At 39.7% G+C, this 16,982-nt stretch overlaps 1 protein-coding gene across 1 annotated transcript in view; it reads left to right on the top strand.

The window, feature by feature from the left end:
- Positions 1-3,049: 3,049 nt before the first annotated feature.
- LOC309601912 (fibroblast growth factor 10-like) overlaps positions 3,050-16,982 on the top strand; it is a gene marked incomplete at both ends in the record, with an annotated part of 72,242 nt that continues 58,309 nt past the window's right edge. The window contains 1 exon segment of the mRNA XM_082335174.1: positions 3,050-3,383. Coding sequence (XP_082191300.1) covers positions 3,050-3,383 — 334 coding nt within the window.

Genomic DNA, 16,982 nt, shown 5'->3' on the forward strand with positions numbered 1-16,982 from the left:
CTGTCATCACACGGGATTGAAAAGGACTCTATGCGTTGTAGTAGTTTTAAATACTGCACTGAATATTGCACCTGCCAGAAGCAGATTTAATATGAAATTCTGGATATGTGGGTTTTGTTCTTAATCACAAGATCTTACAACCAACATACAGCCAATCACTAGCTAGAAATAGGTCTAAGCAGAACTCTTCTTGAGAAGAGTAAATTCAAGATGGTACCTATTTTTTTAAAGGATTAGGGGTTAAATATATCTGTTTGACCCCCACACTGCTATTTTCTCCTGCCACCTGAGATCCTAAAATGCCAATTCATTGTATTTTCCAGCATTTGACAGGAAAAAAAGAAAAAATGAAAGGCTTCTTCAAATGTATAGTTTTAAGACATTATGGTAATTATTTATGATTTAAGCCATTGGAATCAAAAGAACTTCAATTTTAGAAATAACATGTTGTACCTTTCCTGACCTAGACAGCAAGTGAACACTGACATCAACTTTGTAGACGTATATGTAAGCTGCCAGGCATTCATCAAAGAGCAGGCTTTTGCTTTTCATTTTGGTTTTATTTCTTTTTTTATTAGTTGCCACAAAAGGAAAGTCTAAATCAGATTCACCCAAAAATTTTCTGAAATGCTTTGCACACAGTGCAAATACATGCAGAATAAATAATCTGAAGTACCATAAACAACATCATAAAACATATTGATTCTAACATTAAATGGTTTCATATTTAAGGCTGTTTTTAAATGTCACCCCTCAGAAGCTGAACACATAAATTTAGGAGCCAACTCTCTCCAGAATAAACACCATAATTGGAGAAAGTAATTTCTAATTTCTCTTGTGAAGTTAACAATATATTTAACACCCTAATCTAATGGATCAGTCTAATTTTAGAACTATTTTTTCTTTTCTGCATTTTCTGTTGTTTAAATTAAGATTGACTCCAAATGCCAAATGTAATTGCATAGGCGGTTTTCCATTGCATTCCACTGATGTGTGTTATTAAACTGCCTCTACTTCAAAAAAGTTCTGGTTTTACGTATTGAGGAATTCACTGTGTTTCTGTACTGCTTCACTTCTCCGCTACTCCGTTCTCTTAGCGAATGTTCCACCTACTTGCATTCCAAAACAGTTATTTTACAATACTAAATACTGAACCAAAAGTTAATGATGTCTTGCATGCTGCCCATATCCTGTCAGTCCCTGATCCCTTATCCTCATGTTAAAAGATAGTACATCATATGGTAGATGCCTGTTAATTACTGGGAAAGTTGACAGTTCAGTGATGGGCTAGAAATATGAATCTGTCATAACATTCAGTATGTGAAATGACAAATCCATTACAAGAGATGGAATCAAAGGAAAAACCAACATATGCCCCTCCAGGAAAATAATAGCTTGAAAAATTGCTTAAAAATAGCCTTGAAAATGGAAAAATTGTTTTTTTTCTGGCAAAGGAAACTGCATTAGTTTAAAAAAAAAAAGCAAAACAGTCAGATTTTATGGGGAAACCTTTGCAATCCCAATAAAGTCCCTTTTGCTTTGAAGCCAGACACGTTATTCAGTAAATGACTCATGTTAGCAATTAGAAAATGGTCATTTAGGGTCCTGATTTCTTTTGAGACAAGGAGGGTGAGGGTGGGGAAAGAGACACAATAAATCTTGAGAGGCTTAAAAGGAAGAGCAGACTAAAGTATGAACTTTTTATTTCAGCAACGGAAGCAAGAAATCAGTGATTCATTAAAGGAGGGAGAAAGACCTCCATGGAAGCTGGCAAAGAAGGAAAAGGAGCTAACTACATCTCTTCCCCTTTTTACTCTCTCTGACCAGCATATAATCTGCTTTTCCAGGGTCTGCCTGTAGTATATACTTCTTTCCAACCTCTCCACCCAACCCCTCCTCCAGCGGGGGGGGAGGGGGAGATCTAGCAGGCAACAAGCTCCAGGTGGCTTTCTCAAGCACTTCACTGCCAAAAAAATAAAATAAAATCCTCCGCTAGAAAACAAGTTTCTTTTGGAGGGGGTGAATGGGGGGAGGGAAGCCTCCCTAGAGGGGATCAGTTCAGCCTGGAAGAAAGAGAAATTAGTAAAGCATGAGTCTCCAAGCCATTCTGGTGACCAGCACTCTGAGAAGAACGCTTTAGGAGCAATTAGCAGCAAGCCGGCTGCTGCAGCTGCTGAGGAGGAGAGGGAGAACAACTCCCAAAACTCCCTCCACAGCAGCAGGCACTGCTCACTCCAACTGTAAAAGAATTTCAGATGTCCCACCCCTGCTTGACCCCCTGCAAATAAGGGTTGACCACCAGAGCCACATCCCACCTCTGACTTGTAATCGCTGACATTTAGGCTACAGCTTCCAACCTGTTTACAACCAAAGGGGGAGAGACAAGTTGGGATTTCTATTTTTCTCTCAATTTTTTTTAATACTGTTCTGGAGAATTCAAAGCAAAACAAAGAAATTGTCTCCTCTAGGGTTGTCAGTGAGAAAGGACAAGTTGTGCAACTGTTTTGGGATTTGCAAAAAAGCGAGGGGGTAGGGATCAGAAGAAGGTGCAAAACCACAAAGTGTGAGTGTGTGTGAAAAATCCCTTCCAGCACCCTTTTCTGCTGGTTATTATTTATTTTTGTTGTTGTTCACTTTGCTGTCATCTGTTTTTCAGACCTTTCTGCATCTAAGATGGTGAAGAAAGGAGTGAGGAAGAGAACAAAATAACTACTGGGAAGTCTCAAACCAGGTTGGGGAGTGTGTGTCGGGGGGGGGGGGGGGGGGGGAGGGAAAAAGGAAAGAGGATTAACCACAGCAACCCCCCAAAAAAACCCAACAGCTCTTTTTTTCTGAGGGAGGACTCGAAGGATTAAAAGGCAGCAACTTCTGAGACGATTTGTCCCCTGAGTTATGGATGTTGGTGCACTTACTTCAGGCCAGATCAGAGCTCAGAGGGATCTAACCAGAAGCAGCAACCACCGGCTCTCCACTTGCCTTTTACCAGGTTTTACCCTTCCAGTATGTTTCATTTGATAAGACGTTTTCCAGCGCCCAGAGTTTCAGTACAATGTGCAAATGGATACTGACAAATGGTGCCTCAGCATTTTCCCACCTGTCTTGTTGCTGCTTGCTGCTGCTCTTCTTGGTGTCTTCTGTGCTTGTCACCTGCCATGACCTTGGCCAGGACATGCTGTCCCTGGAGGCCACCAACTCTTCTTCATCATCCTCCTCCTTCCCCTCGTCCTTCTCCTCTCCTTCCAGTGCGGGGAGACACGTGCGGAGCTACAATCACCTCCAAGGAGACGTGCGCAAGAGGAAGCTCTACTCTTACAACAAGTACTTTCTCAAGATCGAGAAGAACGGCAAGGTCAGCGGTACCAAGAAGGAGAACTGCCCCTTCAGTAAGTACCGCTCTGCCGGGCAGCGGCTGCCGGCCCCCTCGAGCGCCCCGGCCGCGGCAGCCCCGGACCCGGAGCGCCCGAGCCCTCTCGCTGGGGAGGGAAGGGGAAGGTGACGCCTCGGCATGGAGGGGGAGCGGGGTAGAAGAGAGGTGGGGTGGGCTCGGCTCCTCCGGGATGCCGCTCCCCGCCAGCCCGTATCTGCAAATCTCTCCGGTTACATTTGTTTTGCAAATGGCTTTGCCGAGCACAGTTTGTTTCTTTGCCTGGCATAAGAGCAAATTAGAAAGATTTGTAAGGATGGGGGGGGGGGGAAGGGGGCATTGTCTCCCGAATCTGAAAATCATTATCCCCTGTCATTAAAGTGCCTTGACGAGAACGCTATATTGAAACAATGCATCGATTTCCCCCGCGCACACACACGCTCTTCTCCCCGAGCCGCGCAAGAGCTGTCTGCTCCGCGCTCCCTCCTCCCCCAGCCCGAAACAGGATTTTTTTCCTTCGGGCTGGGACTTTGCCTGGGTTTGCTCTCCGCCGTGGGGGTGCCCGGCGGGCGCTGGGAGCCAGTGCGCGGCCGCGCAACCTCCCGCGGTAAGGCAATGCCTCGTGCCTGCGTCCCTGGCGTGCGCGATGCGCCCCGCCGCTCTCGGGTTGCGGCGCCGCTATACTACTCGCTCCATTGTAAACATCTGGGACGGGATTCGCGCAGACCTCACACGCATTTCATTGTCTCTCTCTCTCTCTTTTTTTTTTTTTTTCCCTAAGAAATTATTTCAAATTAAAAGTCATATGGCCGTTTCCATGGTTGGAGTTTCAAGCTTTTCTGTAGTACTAATTAGGCTTTTAGTAATAGCATGCTTCTGGTAATGTATTTTTGGCTGTCAGTGCTAGAAATGTACCCTTTTTTCAATTTTCCTGCCTGTGCAATCTCAAATTGAAGTAACTGTAGTAAATCACAATATATTGAATTGTAACTTAAGTGACTGCATCCCACTATAGGAGCATGCTGAAAAAGTAAGCTCTGTTATGCAAGCGTTGGAGGAAACTCTCCGGCTTGCTTCACTGGTGGAGAGCCACGTTTTGGTTCTTGGACTGTCTTACGTAAATCCAGATAAACCTGGGGATAAATCTTCTGTTAAATTAAAACAACTTAAAGTAACTTAAGTAGGTTCCTTGTTAGCTAATGTGTAAAGTATGGAGTACTTCAGCAGGTTCCCATGCTGTATGATAGACATTGCTGTTAATTCCACTGTATTTTTATTAAATACCCATAATATAGGCTTGCAAACAGGGAGGAGAGGGCTGCTGTATCATATTGTCACTACTTCACTTGCTCCATCTTGCAGCTTCATACTTTATCATGCACTTAATGTTTGTAAAAAACTTTAGATGTCAAAGCAGCTGAATCTTACCACCTCCCTTTCTGTATTTCATAGAAAGCCAAATTCTTGAAAAACAGAGCTATGATGAAGGCGTCACTTTGAATTTGTGTGGAACTAGGTCCTAGCACTGTATTTCTTAGATTACTGTTATTTGTGGAGGACAGCGTCATTCCCCTAAAATGGGATTCTGAAAGCTTTGTGTGCATCTCTGAGAACACCAAGCCATTCTGCGTAGAATATCACTGCCAAAAAGGCTATAAGGGGCCCAATCTGACAACAGTGTATTCAGAGAAGTAACTACTCATCTAAGCAGTCCCACTTAGCCAGCAGAACTGTTCAGTGAGTAAAGTTGCACACATGCATGAACTTGTCTGAGATCTTGCCAAGAAGAGCTAGAATACACTGAAATGCACATATAAATCTTTCTACTCTTTCAGTCTATGTGCAACAACCTCCTGTAACTATAGGGTGCGTTTTGTTTTGTTTTGTTTTTTCTTTTTCTTCCTTCCTCCCCTTCCTAGTTTTCCAGTCAGTGCATCAGAAAAAGAATTGGCATTCTTGGTGATGTCATGGTTATTGTCATATCTGCAGAGTATCTACTGAAAGAGAGAAGAATGTAATTTTTTTCATATAAATGCAAACCAATGCTGTTATTATACATAGTTGTATCCTGTCCCTCAGGTTTATGTCCAGTGAAGAAAAGACTCCCATTGTCTTAAAACTTGCAACTTGCTAACCACACTTACATCACGAAGTCAGACGTAGTGTACAACATCTTTAAATACAAAACAATTAGGATCTTGCTAGCAGAAGATAGGTCAACCAGTTGGATGTTCTTCTTTAACAGTCATTATAATTTGCAGTGGGAAATTGTGTTTTCTGTAAAAGCACATAGGCTGAGACCATTTAAGTAAATATTTACTGTGCCTTAATTTCAAGGGTGTCTGTGTAGCAAAATGTTGCAAATGATTCACAAAATCTATGGTTTTCATAACCTCACATGTAGCTGTGCAATCAGAATGCTGCTGTAATCCCCAGCTGGACTGATTCCATGCAAATATGTGGTATCATTAAGGTAGTCTAAAATATGTAATTACATGCGAACAAATTTCTGCCATGCATAAAGAGTTAGCCAGCCAGCCCACTAAATTGTAGCCTGTTTAACATTAAAGGCTATTTAATAAGATAATATAAGTTCCTCTTTCAAAACCACGCTTTCCTAAATAAATAATAGTGACTATTGACACACAAGACTTTGTTTGGAATATTCTAATTTGGGGGATAATTTTCTTTTTCTCATATGCTAATGTTTATTAGCATTTATACTGCAGTAAAGCCTTATCTGTAGGGCTGTAAGATCATGATATGTTGTGTAATTAGACAACAGCTTTCATGGCTGGCTGCCAGTTAAGCACTGTCAAGTAAGAAGAACAGTTGGAGAAAGTCAGAATAAACATTCAGAAAACAGAATTTAGTCCCCAGCCTTTAAAATGGCTCAAGTGGCATTCATAGATTTGCTCTATAAATATTGTGTAGAGTGCACTAAATAAGTTTACTTTGGCAGATGTTTTCCAACTTGATTGCTTGGAACTATTCCATCAGCCTTTCTCTACCTATGGGTAATGGGAACAGAGGTGGCTTCTGACTGCTCTGTCAGGAGGCTGGGGGAACTTGCAGCATTTGGCATAGATGGAGGGTGTGGGTCACTGGATAGAAGTAGGACACTTTTTAGGTTTTGTTTTATTGTTCTTTACATCTGGAGTTTTGTCCTCAAAATGCAACTACTCAGTACTAGCACATCCCTCAGCACCACAGCTGTGAAGTCCCTTGCCCCTGTTCTTGATAGAGCCATTTGTATGCATGAATAAGGACAGCTGTACTGCTTTCTGGTGACTTCAGTACTTGTGGGGGGAAAACAAAACCAAAAAACCTCCAAAGAGTAATTACAAAAGCTTTTGCTATAACTTGAGATCTGGGCTGACCAAGAGGAGCTTAAGCCATATATAAAAATGGAGAGAAAACTGCATGTGTGCAGATCCTGACTTTACTTGCACACAGAAAGCTTTCTTGAAGATAGTGAAACTCTCTGGGTTTAATGAACAGCATGCATTGGGCTACATAGAATCATAGAATCATTAAGGTTGGAAAGGACCTCTGAGATCACTGAGTCCAATCTGTTAGCCAAACTGCCTGGTCTACCTCTAAACCATGTCCCTAAGCACCACATCCACGCGTTTTTTGAATACTTCCAGGGACTGTGATTGTACCACTTCCCTGGGCAATCTGTTCCAATGCCTAACCACTCTCTCCACGAAGAAATGATATATGATAAGCTGGTTCAGGAAAACTTGAACATGTTTTCGAGTGTTATGCTATTTTTAATTGACTTTTAAGGCAATTGTTAAGTGTTATGAAGCACACGCCTCAAATTTACAGGACAGATCTTAGTAGCTGAAGAATGGTAACACAATATGCAATGCTTAATTAGCAGCAGCTAACCTGCAGTCTGTAGGGGGAGTTCTGCCTGGGCAAGGATTGCAGGATCAATTTAGGTACGTGTTGGATTGCAGGATTATTTAGGTACGTGTTTAGGGAGTGGAGTCTGTGTCATTGAGCCTGGATATTAGTGGGAAGAATTGCTGGAGCGATTCCTACGGGCTTTGGACCAAGCAGTGCTATGCAAAACCTACGGTAGATGGCGGCACAGCCACTGTCTGGTGTCACCTCTGCTCGAAGTAGGTGGACAAGAAGGGGATGGATCCTCATCTGTATGAGCTAATTTAGCTCAAGCAAAACTAAAAGGGCTTACACCAGCTATTAATTGGCCTTCTGAGCATCCACAGTGGATTAATCCAAACAGTGCAAAGGCACTGCAATTGCAGAATAAGAGTGTTTACTGGGGGAGCTAGCATGAAATAATTAGCTACTTCTCACAAGCTAACCTATTCTAGGCTTTTCCCCTGAGTATGTGATTATCTTTTATACATAGCTGTAGGATCTGCTGAAGTCCCTGATAGTCTTTGGTTTTGCTTTAGTTAGTGTGGGATCAGATTAACAACATAGCGACTAATAGCAAGAAAGTTTTGAGCCTCATTCTGTAGCCCAAAAGATTGTAAACAACCACTCTAAATGCTAGAAATGCTGAACGTTACTACTGAGGGTTTTAAGTGTGTGCATATATACATGACATATAAATACAGATTTATACTATATATTGGGTTATATACATAAAAATAGCATTAAAAGTGTTTTGATTAAGTATACTCAGTTTGATACTCAGTTTTTTGATTATACCTCAGGTGTAATAAAATCATAAAGCTTGATAGGTACATTAACCTCAGATGTACAGCTCAAACCAGATTAGAATACTTGGTAAAATATGTTCTTTTGCTACTGAACATTTTTTAAGCTACCTGTTTGGGGTTATCGATTCCTCACAAGCTAGTGTTTGTAAATTAATGTGAGAACTTTTCTCCATTTTTCTAAAGACTGATTAGTGGGCATATGTGTTGTGTTGTTTTACTCTCCATAGAGATCTGGTTTATTTTTTTACTGATTAAAAAGACTTAAAATAGGAAATAATACTGTCTTAGTGAAGTAATTTGAATCTTAGGTTCTTTAATATGAAATTTATATGTTCTTATGGAGATGATTTCTCACTTTAAGTCTTTAATTTTTTTCTTTCCCCTGCAGAATGCAGTTACATACTTTTTAACCAGCAGTATATGACCTTAGGCACTTAGGATTTATGAATGTGGAAAGAATTGTACTATTTAATGTCTACATGACACTCTCCTGTTACCCTTACTGCATTCCTGCCTTGTGGACCCTCCATGCTGATACTGTAGCCCTGTCACAAATCTTTTCAAAATATACAGTTGTAAGAAGTCTTCATAAATCTAACTTATAGCCACTTGCAAAAAAGAAAGAGTTAGGAGCAATTGGAAGTTTGTTCTGTCTTAAAACCTCAGAAGAATGAGACTAAGGGGCATACAGGCTTATAGATGCTGTGCTGCTGTTTTAATGGGAGGGTTCTCGGGTAGTGGCTCAGTCAAAGCTTCCCTTGAAGATGGCGTTAGCTGAGTGAGCACTATAGAATGTGCTTACACTTTTGAAACATCTTGGATGCATTCAGTCATGGGATAAGATCCTCTGTTTTGAAATAAGGCGTTTTAAGATGACTTTCAGATGTCTTTGAGCTGTGTGTTATAGCAGGTACCTGTATGAACATAGGACATCATCTCTCATATCTCATAGGACAACATCTCTCATGGAGGATTCCTGACTTTTCCTCTGAGTAATATAATCACAGAAGGAAGGTTCTAAATAGGGAAAAAAATCTTTGTAAACAATATTGTATTTTTATTCTTAAGCTTAATATTTGGGATGATAGAAATAGTGTCAGCAAAGCAGAGAAATTATTTGGTCAACTTGGGATTTGTTATAATGCTCCCTTCATGGTCTGTTTTTGTTTGTTTGTTTTCTCAGTTTTCTGAATCAAGCTCTTACAGTCCTTTCTTCCCCAAAATAGCACTGAGTTGAAATTTCAGTTTGCACATTTTGAACACTTGCTACCATTGCTTGCAGTCACCATAAGACACTGAACTATCTTATCATAATATTCTGGGGTTTATCATCTAATGACCTCTTTGACACTTTGAACAGCACAAATAGTTTGAATGTTTATCAGCATTACCAACCAACGTCAGCTTGATGAGACTGCATGGAGAAGTAAGCTTTGCTTGCTTTGGGCTATGAAAACCAAATTATCAGATCAGAAATGGAGGATGCATTTAGTTAACGTGAGCACATGTATGTTTCTTCGTTGGTAGGTATACTAGTACCGCTAGTCTAACTGTATATACTTATCAAACAAATTTTCCTTCTTTTGCTTCAACAACTTATTTTGATGCAATATTTTAATATCTTTCAGGCTTTCATTGTTCGGATACTTTGAACACAAAAAAGTAGTCAATGGTACTTGCAACCATTAGTTCTGTTAACTGGAAAGATCCTTTCCTAGCAGTATTAATTGCTTTTGTTGCTAGTGCCAATTTGTTGTAAAATGCCTGTTAGTTACAACATAGTAAAAAGGAGACAGGAAATGCTGTGTCGTGGTTTAACCCCAGCCAGCAACTATGCACCACACAGCCGCTCGCTCACTCCCCCCCCCCCCGTGGGGTAGGGGAGAAAATTGGTAGGGTGAAAGTCAGAAAAAACTCGTGGGTTGAGATAATAACAGTTTAATAATTGAAGTAAAATGAAATAGAATGGTAGTAATAATAATAATATAATACAATAATAATAATGTAAAGCAAGTGATATACGACACAATTTCTCACCACCCACCGACGATGCCCAGCCCGTTCCTGAACAGCAATCGCCCTTTTTTCTCCGGCCAGCTCTCCTCAGTTTATATACTGAGCATGATGTCATATGGTATGGAATAGCCCTTTGGCCAGTCTGGGTCAGCTGTCCTGGCTATGCTCCCTCCCAGCTTCTTATGCACCTGGCAGAGCACAAGAAGCTAAAAAGTCCTTGACTAGTGTAAACTCTACTCAGCAAGAACCAAAACATCAGTGTCTTATCAACATTATTCTCATCCTAAATCCAAAACAGAGCACTCTACCAGCTACTAAGAAGAAAATTAACTCTATCCCAGCTGAAACCAGGACATGCTGTTACATGAAATTTTGAAAAGTCAGCCTGGGAAAGCTCTCTGTGTTTATGAAGAAAATTAAAATATTCAAGGGAAGGAGTGAGGAGGAAGTGGCTTACACTTTAATCACTGAATGGATATTAAAACTGAATTCATTAGCCAAGTGGATTAATAAAACTGATTATGCTACTTCATGAGTACAGTGCAACAAATGGAAGTTGCAGGGGAAAGAAATGGTTACAAGTGAGCCAGGTCACATGCTAAATAATGGCTTTAAAGACACTCTTTGCTTTTAAATTAGGTCACTCGTGTTCTTTCTTTGAACATTCTGTTCTAATTGCAACAGCAAATCAAATACATTCAAAGTAGGTTCCCATGTAAAGTGGACAACTGGACAGTGCCGTTTTACTGCTACTAACACGTGCATCCAATTACTGGGTTGATATACTCACAGTGTCAGCTGTAAAGCATTCCCCTATTTTATAGTTAGCCTAAAGAATTATTAGCCTGTCCCCTTTCACATTTATCTCTAAATAATCTGTCAGTAGTGTATATCTTCTACAGTTAAAGAGGAATTTTCACACGCGTTGAAGCTGACTTAAAAAAAAAAAAGGAAATGTTGAAACTACACCAAAAAGTTTCATTCCTTTTCCCCCTCCCCTCTTTCACAATTTCTAATGTTGTGCAAGAGAGGAAAAGGCTACAGATTCTAGAAACATGAATGCTCATTAATTTTATATAAAAACAAAGATCCGGTCTTTCATAAACCTTGATTTAGTAAAGCAATATGATGCCTACTCCTTTCATGGTGGAAAAACATGTCAATAACAATAAACTTAGCTGGTTTTTGCAGTTCCTGACTCCTCCTCCTACATGGGGAGCAGAGGTTAAAATGGGGGGCCTGAGGAGTCTAGTTGCTCTTCCTTTTCCTGCCACTGATATTAGAGGTTCAAAACATTACCTAGAAATAAAGGAAATAATATAAGTTTTCTTTCAGGTTCCTGATGCACATCTGTGCAGCTGTAGTCAGTGTGTGTGTGAGTTGGGGAGGGAACGCTGAAGCGTTTTGGAAGCATTCAGGATGTTGTTTAATTGGAATTAAGGCATGGTGCTAAGTGGAGGCTGGGTATAAATCAATGATATTGTGCCCGCATTAAAGGAAGGGGGTGGAAAGTGTGATGAGTGCCAGAGCAACACTAGAAAGGATGATAAGAAAGAAATAGGGGCAGCATGTGTCATGAGTGGGAGAGAAGCGGGGAGAGGGGGAGTGTGGTCTACCCATTTTGGCAGCAGTCAATTGTCGGTGTTATTGAATTGTCCTGTCTCATCTCACTGCATCATCAGTTTGCTCACAGCCTGAACTTATAAAGCCATTAAGGGGCCTGTTGAATTTGTCTAAAAGTGTGTAATTGGTGTTGGGATATAAACTCTTCCCACTCCCACCCCCAAATTCATTGTATCTTCTCTGACCCTATTCTAGAGATACTATTTGGTAGGTGTTCTGGGATTCTTTTCTTCAGATTATCCTCTTCAAGAGGGTTAATAACCTGCTTTATTCCTAATGTCAAATTCAGTACAGACTACTTGCAAGCAGAAAGGTGGGCAAACTTGCCCTTGGAAGTAATAAGCTATTTAAAGCAGCCACAAGCAAACCTGTGTTAAAGAAGAAAAAAGTTGAGGGTTTTGTTTGTTTGGTTTTTCTTCAATTTTTCACTATGCTAGTACTATCTACTATATTCGTTATGAGAAACATACACCTGAAGGACATCAAGATATCCTAGACTTCTAAGTGTTTTAGTCTTTTGGGGATGCAGTAGTGTATTTTTATGACTGATATGTTTAGTGTTATCAAGTATGTCATATTTTGTAAGCTTATCTTTAAGATTTGAAGTAGTTACATAGTTACAAACTCATATTCAGTAACTGTTACTACAGTGAGCAAGGGAATATATGCTCTAGAATAGGATACAGGATGACTATTTAATATGAAGTGGATTTTATAAGACTGCAATTTTGGTGCTGCCTTTTCATACATTTTTATGACATTTTAGGAGATGCTAAAGCTCCTGATGTTCACTGAAACAGTCTTTTGACTTCAACAGAACAAAGTTTGTTCTCTGTGTATTTCCCAGATACTTATTTTTTCCCTATGGTTTTCCTGGGGGTAAACATTAAAAGGGTAAACCATGTTGATCTGGAAATACCTCTCCCAACCACATGAAGTATCTTAGTACCTGTGGCACCTGTCCCTTGGAGGCAAGGAAGGTAACAAAAAACCTTCCCCTGAACTTTAACCTTAGCTGACTTCACTGTGTCCTTCTCCCCTGCCTCAGGGGAAGCAGAGCAGCGCACATGGCCCACGTTCTGATGACAGGACACTTCTCCTCTGTCAAAACGCTAGTGTTAATAACTGCAATACAGAAATTGTGTGCTCACTGAGGATCTGTAGCTGCAAAATTAAATGGTAACATGAAAAGAAGCAGCAGAAAGAGTCTAGAGCTAACCGCGTGAGCTGAGCTGCTCTTTGCTAGTCTGCTTCAAGGTCTAGTCCTGGTTGCTCAGCTAGCTCTTTAGATGCTGAGAAGATAACCTCCTCCCATAAGAGATACATGTGTGGTTTTGGTGATACCCTTACCAAATATCTGGGTCAGCAGTAGATAATTTGGCCAAAGGGCTGTGCTAAGGCACCACCACGTGTAAACTGGAGCAGAAAGTTAGTACAAGCTGAGTTTCACCAGATGGTACAACCAGACATCCAAACTATTGCAAGCTCTTTAAATTATCAGTTTACCTGGTTCTGACAGAAATAGCTTGGAACGTGAGTAGCATGTAAGAAATGGAAGGAAATTGTGATTGTTTCAGCTTTTTTACTTACAGGTGAAGATAGTGGGTGAAGGCACATGTTGTGCAAGTATGTTGATTATTACGAACAGTAGCATTTACTGTCATGTCTGTTAGCTTTTATTCACAGACCAGCATCACCTCTGCTTCCAAAGACCTGTGAGCCCACACAAGCTTCTTTGGGCAATGCATAGTTTAAACCACTTAAGCAGCCAAAACAAAATTGACTAAAGGTAGCAGTGGGAGGTGCAAATTATGCCCTTTCTGAACCTCAGAAATGGATTCAATTCAAGCAGTTTTGCCACTTCCCTTGGGTTTTGCTTTGTGGGCAGCCCTAGTCCTAGGCCAAGAAGGATGGAGGGAGATGCTGAGATCATGCAGACTGGCAATTCTATCCATCCTGGCAATGATGATGTTTCCTATTGCCAACATACTGTGGGAGATGCTGCAGGACAGGGGAAGGGGGACAATACTAACAAAAATCTCTGCTCCAAGTACTATGTAGAGAAATGGACCATTTTTCTCACAGCTTCACGTGCCTGAATAGTCTGAGGAGTGGTAATTGGAACCCAATCTGTACATCCCATGGCATTTAGACTATTTAACAGCTATATATTACTTACTTATTCCTTGGTATTTCTTTTTCTCATGTGGCATAAACCAGTCAAGAACAGTGACTGCTGATTGATTCGAAGCTGATGATAATTGTGTATTAAGGAGCTACAAGACTGAACCCACTGACATTGCTAAAAACATTTTAAGATCACTGTATGGAAGACACAGAAAGATTGCTATTAGTAAATGCAGTGTGTAAAATACCTTGCTATAGGGCTTTGGATGAGGAAATGCATTTCAGCTGGATGGTATACCTTACAGAACAGCTACTCCTTCAAGGCTGCAACTAAATTGGTTGGGAAAGAAGACGTCCAACACCAGCATTTTTTGTAGAAGAGTTTGGGGTTTTTTTGAACTTTAGAAAGGTTCTTAACAACCATGATGGAATTTTTTATCAAAACAAGACTGAAACGCATAAAAGCTGGAATAATGACCTGGCACTGTGGGAAACTAAAGGCTCGTGTCCTTCACCACTGTCCATTTGTGGACTCTGCTTGCAGCTGATTCTGCTTATGAAACAGGAAACATTTTGCAAAGATGAGGATTTGGAGACAAACACTACTGTAAAATATCTATAATAATTTTTCTGTGGAACTCTTCCCTTTTTGGTTTTGCTGATTTTGTAAATGTACACAGTAGACCATAAAGGTCAGCAAGATGTAACCTTTTTGTTTTCAACTGTACTCAGGACATAACAAAGCCTGATCTAGCTTTTCAGTACAGACTGAATTATAGTAACTCCTGTGTCCAAAATAAATAAAAAAAGTAAACCACAGTGCTTGTATTCAGGAAGATCTTTAGTGCTGTCTGAACTATTAAATTCAATAATGCTACAAAAAAATTGCCACTGTGCAGATGGAGGAAGTGTTAGTCAGTGATCTTATCCAGGGACCTCCAAACCTTAATCACAGTTTAAAATCCTTAAAAAGGGAGCCACAGATGTGAGGGGTACAAGTATCTGTGCTCACACACCAATGCAGACTCAGGAAATATCTGTAATGATGAGCAGGAAAACCAGTATGTAAAAATATCTAACTACTTTCTGTTACCTTGTGCTTAATACAAGAAGTTATAGCTGAGCTTACCAGACACTTCTCATTAAGTCCATAATGGGGATGGGAACATATTTTTGGTGTTTGAGTAAACTGCAGTCTGGCATTTTCTAATATTCGTATTGTTGGCTTTTCAACTAAATATTTTGTAATAGTAATTTCAGAATCTTTCTTTCTCCCAGTGCATGAGATCTAATAATTTTCTGAAATATTTCATTGGAAGACCACCAGCCAGATCACACTTTCTGCTTTTCACAGTAGTCACTCATAAATATATATAACCTCTTCATTTATAGATGTGTTTTGTGTGCCAAACTATGGAAGTTCTAAGTGCAAAACTCCTGTTACACACTTACAGACATACTGATAATGCAAGAGTAGATTGCATGACGATGCAACTAATGTACCACATAAAATGAAGTTTCCAAAGAATCTGTAAGGGCCCTAACAACTGAAGAACACACATATTTTCAGGTGTAATCCTTGTATAGCTATTGCTGTGAGCACCTCTGAGAGCTCTCTCTATCAAGTATATGATGTAAAACCTCTCACGATGTGAAACATCTTGAGAATAAGTAGAAATCTGTGTCATTATTGCAGTACTTGGACACATTAGATTAATGCTTTCAGGAGGACCATAGCATATGCTTTATCCAGCAAAGGATGAAAAATGTTAGAGACTTCTAGATATCTAATAATAATCTCGGAGTTTAGTCAGTTAAAGTACTTATCTCATTCTCCTGTTCCAATAAATACCTTGCTAATGAATTCTAGTTAACATGACCTTGTAGAAGAGTTTTTTGTTGTTACTTTTTTTTTTTTTTTGCATTCCTCATCCAAATGGTAGATTTGTATTCTGATTTTGAAGGAGAGCTGATATTCATAAGTCATATGTCACAAGCCACTAAAAGGGTCAAAATCTTACAGCAAGCCCTTGGTGGCTTGTTAATCTCTCCTTTTTTTCCCTCCTCCTTTTTTAAAGGAGACAGACTAATTCACTTAAATATAATGAGAGCCATGCCTGCCATAGCCTACTTTTTAAACAGTGTCAGCTCAAGTAAGATCTGTCTTATTTCTTCACCTCCTTTTCTTGGCTCCAACAATTAAACACAAAGCTGAAAAATACAGGTTTTTATGGCAGAGCTATTTCATATGTCAAATGAGAAATGGAGGATGCTGTTTTCATAACAGAAAAAAGTGTTAGGGTAGGGAAATTTTTCTTTTCCTTTGTGGCCCCCTTCTAAACTAAATTCTCATCAGCAACATGCAAAAGATAAACCTCTATGTTAAATAGGGAGACCAAATGTATGTCTAACCTCTTGCCCTCATTTTTCTAATTGGCTTTCATTAGGAACAAAAATTTAAAATACCTCTAAAAAGAAATAACCGATATGGTAAGGTGAACTTTTCAACTGGATAAGAGCTCTTTATAAAAAGACAGTATTACGGAGTGCTGTGTTAGACCAACAGACACTTTTACTGTAGTGATACATCTATACTTGGAGCAGTAACTCCATGTTTACTTTTGATAAGTAGTGGCAGAAAGTTTGTTGAGTTGCAGCAAAAATGAAACTAACAAGTAGTCAAAATTCTCACTTGTTAAAGAAAATCTAGAAATACCATGCTACAGATCTTAGGTTTTGCTGTTCAGTGTTAGACTTTTTCATCTCTACAGACATTAGCTAACCAAACCTTGAAATATGGCTGGGTTATTTTCCCCTTTTTCAGAGACAGGGACTGAGGCAGAAAGTTTAAAGACCTGGATTTTCTCTCTTTTATCTTTATTCAAGCTTATTCCACTATAAATCCCTGGACTGATGATTCTACTCTGTTCCTTATTTTGTGTTCACAACACAAAGGATGACATTCATGTTCATAATAGAAATGGAAATTGAAGGGTAAAGGGTAATTATGTTTATTTTGTATAGCAGAGTATGTCTCCAACATAGATGTATATGTATGATAGATTAAATGATGATTTAACACTAGTTAAAGATACAAAAAGTAGAAGAAAAGTTTACAGAAGTGATTGAAAATAGACAATATGCAATTC

Source organism: Platalea leucorodia, assembly GCF_965183815.1.
Source record: "Platalea leucorodia genome assembly, chromosome: W".
Taxonomy (NCBI): domain Eukaryota; kingdom Metazoa; phylum Chordata; class Aves; order Pelecaniformes; family Threskiornithidae; genus Platalea; species Platalea leucorodia.